A 5,286-nucleotide genomic window follows, 5' to 3' on the forward strand; every position below is an offset into this window, starting at 1 on the left:
TCAGAACCTAACGACATCACTCTGATTCTCTGGGTATAGATGAGTCAGAACCTAACGACATCACTCTGATTCTCTGGGTATAGATGAGTCAGAACCTAATGACATCACTCTGATTCTCTGGGTATTGATGAGTCACAACCTAATGACATCACTCTGATTCTCTGGGTATAGATGAGTCAACCTAATGACATCACTCTGATTAACGGTAAAGATGAGTCATAACCTAACAACATCACTCTGAATCTCTGGGTATAGATGAGTCACAACCTAACGACATCACTCTGATTCTCTGGGTATAGATGAGTCATAACCTAATGACATCACTCTGATTCTCTGGGTATAGATGAGTCATAACCTAATGACATCACTCTGAATCTCTGGGTATAGATGAGTCATAAACTAACGACATCACTCTGATTCTCTGGGTATAGATAAATCACAGCCTAACGACATCACTCTGATTCTCTGGGTATAGATGAGCAGTTGAATCTCTCTGAGAACAGTATATGTTACCCCAAAAACATTTTTATAATCAACAGACCTTATCAAAGTGATTAATAATATTCATTACAAACCAAGCACTGGCGGGTAGGAGGGTTGGGCCAGTAACCGAATGGTAAAAAAAAAAAATCTGTCGTTAATTATGTCAGCCCCCTGCACCTCTCTGATTCAGAGGGGTTAAATGTGGAAGACACATTTCAGTTGAATGCATTCAGTTGTATAACTGACTAGGTATCGCCCTTTCTGTTGTACAACTGACTAGGTACCCCCCTTTCCCTTTCTGTTGTACAACTGACTAGGTATCCACCTTTCTGTTGTACAACTGACTAGGTATCCCCCTTTCTGTTGTACAACTGACTAGGTATCCCCCTTTCTGTTGTACAACTGACTAGGTATCCCCCTTTCTGTTGTACAACTGACTAGGTATCCCCCTTTCTGTTGTACAACTGACTAGGTATCCCCCTTTCTGTTGTACAACTGACTAGGTATCCCCCTTTCTGTTGTACAACTGACTAGGTATCCCCCTTTCTGTTGTACAACTGACTAGGTATCCCCCTTTCTGTTGTACAACTGACTAGGTATCCCCCCCCTTTCTGTTGTACAACTGACTAGGTATCCCCCCTTTGTTGTACAACTGACTAGGTATCCCCCTTTCTGTTGTACAACTGACTAGGTACCCCCTTTCCTTTCTGTTGTACAACTGACTAGGTATCCCCCTTTCCTTTCTGTTGTACAACTGACTGTTGTACAACTGACTAGGTATCCCCCTTTGTTGTATAACTGACTAGGTACCCCCTTTCCTTTCTGTTGTACAACTGACTAGGTATCCCCCTTTCCTTTCTGTTATATAACTGACTAGGTATCCCCCTTTCCTTTCTGTTGTACAACTGACTAGGTATCCCCCTTTCCTTTCTGTTGTACAATTGACTAGGTATCCCCCTTTCCTTTCTGTTGTACAACTGACTAGGTATCCCTCTTTCCTTATTCTCTCTCTCTCTCTCTCTCTCTCTCTCTCTCTCTCTCTCTCTCTCACACACACACACACACACCTTGCTGAGATGACATCACTGTCAAAGTATAGATGTGTGTCATGTCTTTGGCATCGTAGAAGGACACCTCTCCCCTGTCACAGTCCAGCTGTACTCTGATCCTCTGGGGTCTCCTCTTCAGAGTGATGGTCCGACCTCCTACCCAATATGTACCTTTAACAAGCTGTATATCAAACAATCCATCGTATGGGGAAGTTATATACACCTATAAACCAGTATGGGTGGTCCCCCACCTCCACCTCCCAGCTGTGCCTTCCTGAGCTGAACCCCTCAGAGCACAGAACTGTGGCATGATTTGTGTTCCTCTCTGGGTTGTCAGGGAGCTGCTGGGTTGGGACTGTCTGACTCACACTGGTCAGATCATCAGACAGAGAGAGACAGGGATGTGCAGCATTGGGGTCCAGAATCACAGGAGTGTATTTGACAATCCCCTGTATCTTCTCCCAGACTCTGAACTGCAGGTTGCCCAGGTGTTTGGCCACATCTATCAGTGCTCCTGAGACCAGCTGTGGATCCGGCAGTGTGTCCTGGGCTCTGGAGAATGTCTGTGTGTGTTTGTAGCTCTTGAGAAATGGCACCTCTTGTTTCTGGAGTTTTTGTTTCACAGCAGTGATGTTTTCTGTGAGAGAGATCTGGTCCTGAATGTTCTTCATCTCTCTGGCAATCATCTTCCCCTTCTCCTCCTCTTCCTTCCTCATTGCTGCCAGTCTGGCCTCCTCTTCCTCTCTTAAGATCTGGTGAATTGTTATATTTCTGCTCTATGTCTTTGCATGTAACCTGTTTGCTCTGCAGTGAGTGTAATTCTGAGGTTAGTTTTTCCTTCAGGTATTTCACTGCCTGTTCTAAGGGAATGACAGTGTGGCTGTGATGTGCAGCAAACTCACAGACGTGACACACAGCTCTCTGCTCCACCTCACAGAACCATTTAGGTTCATCTGTGTGTTTAGGACAAACCACTGCTCTGCCTTCATCTGGAATACTGTCTTTCTCCCCTGCTTTCTGTCTCCCAGCATATTTATCAGACAGTTCCTTCAACTGAAAGTTAACATTTAGATGATCCTTGGAACATTTCCTCCTACATACCGGACAATTCTTGTTTTTGGTCTGATCCCAGAATTTGTCCAGGCAGCTGGCACAGAAGCTGTGGTGGCAGCCCAGAGAAACAGGCTCTCTGAAAGTCTCTGAACAAATATGGCATCACAGGTAACTATCCAGGTAACTATGTCATCTTCTTTCAGTATCCTAGTATTGTAAGGGTTGTCTTCCTCCTCTTCTGAGGAGGAGTAGCGGGAAGGATCAGAGGACCAAAGCGCAGCGTGGTAAGTGTCCATGGTTTTTTAATCAAACACAAAAGAACACTGGAACAAAACAATAAACGAAGTGAACAAACAAAACAGTCCCGTGTGGTAACAAACACTGACACGGAAAACAAACACCCACAACTCAAAAGTGAAACCAGGCTATCTAAGTATGATTCTCAATCAGGGACAACGATTGACAGCTGCCTCTGATTGAGAATCATACTAGGCCGAACACAGAAATACCAAATCATAGAAAAACTAACATAGACAACTCACCCAACTCATGCTCTGACCATACTAAAACACGGATATAACAGAACTAAGGTCAGAACGTGACAAGTATACTATGATTTTCAAAACAAACAAAAAACGTATCAAGCGTCACTAGAACAACCACCACTTTCCATAACTAACATGAAGTGAAACATCAAGTCAAATGAAATAAGAAATGTGATTATTCCAGTTGATCGGGGGACGTCTCTGTAATGTCCACACCCTGTAATGGTGACTCGGCTCTCATAAGCAATGTTAAACATTTACTTTCCTTTCCACTTATTGCTATCTCAGGTCAACAAAATATACATTCCAGCACCTGCTTGTTTCCTGTAGATGGTGCTGTTAGATTTTGGAATTTGTTAAAAGGTTTTAATCATTGACTTTAAGTGTCCCACCCCTGGTTGTCTGTGTTGTCTAAACCTCCATCCTCTGAATACTCATGGAGGTAAACCATACCACTATCCTAATAAGACATCACACAGCATTGTATTGCCACAGAATTTCTTTTCAGAGGTTATTTACAACAGAAGGAAAAGCAGCCATGTTTTACATGTCATCATTCATCATTCAAGTGTTTGAGGTCAACAATCCAAGGGCAAACCATAAAATGTTCAATAATCCATAAAAAAAACCTGACATTATAGTGAATTAAGTCCCCCGAAGACAAATTCAAAACCAACAAATTATTAAGAACAAAACAAAAACAATTTTTTGGGCTTGTTTGACCAAAATATGAGATTCCCACACATTGTTTGCTTCCAAAGCTTCAGTTTAATTTAATCATTCCAGTTTCTCCGGCCAGTTTGACCAGCCTCTTGCTGGCCTCACGCAGTTTCTTGGCCATGCCAGTGTCCCTGGCGAGCGGTCTCAGCGTGGCTGGCCAGCAGTCAGTGAAGTATCCCCCATTGTGCTTGGCGGCCTCGTCCGACACGGCGCAGTACACAATGGTCTGAGACGCCCGTCTCACATGGCATCAACATACGAAACAGGATGGCGTAGTAGTAGTAGATCCAGCTGCTCTGAGGGAGGGAGGGAGGAGAGAGAGAGAGAGAGGGGAGGGAGGGAGGGAGGGAGGGGAGAAAGGGAGAGAGGGGAGGGAGGGAGGGAGGGAGGGGAGAAAGGGAAGAGAGAGAGGGAGGGAGAGAGTGGGAGGGAGGAGAGAGGGAGAGATGAAGGGAGATAGAGTGTGGGAGGGGGGAGTGTGGGAGGGGGGGGTGAGTGGGGCGGGAGGGAGGAGAGAGAGGGTTGGTGGGAGGAGAGAGAGGGTAGGTGGGAGGAGAGAGAGGGTGGGAGGAGAGAGAGAGAGGGTCGGTGGGAGGAGAGAGAGAGAGAGAGAGGGTGGGTGGGTGGGTGGGTGAGAGGGAGGAGAGAGGGTTGGTGGGAGGAGAGAAGGGGAGGAGGGATGGAGGAGAGAGAGGGTGGGAGGGAAGAGAGAGAGGGAGGGAGAGATGGAGGGAGAAGAGAGAGAATGGGTGGGAGGGAGGAGAGAGAGAGAGGGTGGGTGGGTGGAAGGAGAGAGAGGGTGGGTGGGTGGAAGGAGAGAGAGCGTCGGTGGGAGGAGAGAGAGGGTGAGAGGGAGGAGAGAGAGTGTCGGTGGGAGGAGAGAGAGGGTCGGCGGTTGGAAGGAGAGAGAGAGTGGGTGGGAGGAGAGAGAGGGTGGGAGGGAGGGGAAAGAGGTGAATGATTAATGTTTTTTCTTAATGACTTAGTAAAACAAACAATTACATTTCATTTGACAACAGAGAGTTGTGCCAACATTTTCTTTAATTTATACCAAAGAGGATCTATTCTATTGACAAAATAGCCAAGAGACCGCTCTAACAGTGGAAATTCATGTCCTCAATGAGCGAAGGCAAGTGAGGTCAGGTGGGACCATTCGAGCCAATGAGATGGCAGACTACACTGAACAAAAATATAAACGCACCAGGTAAAGTGTTGTTCCCATGTTTCATGAAGTAAAAGATAGCAGATATTTTCCATACGCAAAATAAAAAATATATACATTTCTCACAAATTTTGTGCACAAATTTGTTTACATCCCCGTTAGTGAGCATTTCTACTTTGCCAATATAATCCATCCCCCTGACAGAGGTGGCATATCAAGAAGCGGATTAAACAGCATGATCATTACACAGGTGCACCTTGTGCTGGGGACAATA

At 45.5% G+C, this 5,286-nt stretch overlaps 1 protein-coding gene across 1 annotated transcript; it reads right to left on the bottom strand.

The window, feature by feature from the left end:
- Positions 1–1,486: 1,486 nt before the first annotated feature.
- Positions 1,487–2,880, bottom strand: LOC112266323 (E3 ubiquitin-protein ligase TRIM35). The gene has a single exon (XM_024443714.2). It carries the CDS (start codon positions 2,246–2,248, stop codon positions 1,721–1,723), a length of 528 nt encoding a protein of 175 aa, XP_024299482.1. The 5' UTR covers positions 2,249–2,880; the 3' UTR covers positions 1,487–1,720.
- Positions 2,881–5,286: the final 2,406 nt, after the last annotated feature.

The sequence above is a fragment of the Oncorhynchus tshawytscha genome, linkage group LG12, assembly GCF_018296145.1.
Source record: "Oncorhynchus tshawytscha isolate Ot180627B linkage group LG12, Otsh_v2.0, whole genome shotgun sequence".
NCBI lineage: Eukaryota > Metazoa > Chordata > Actinopteri > Salmoniformes > Salmonidae > Oncorhynchus > Oncorhynchus tshawytscha.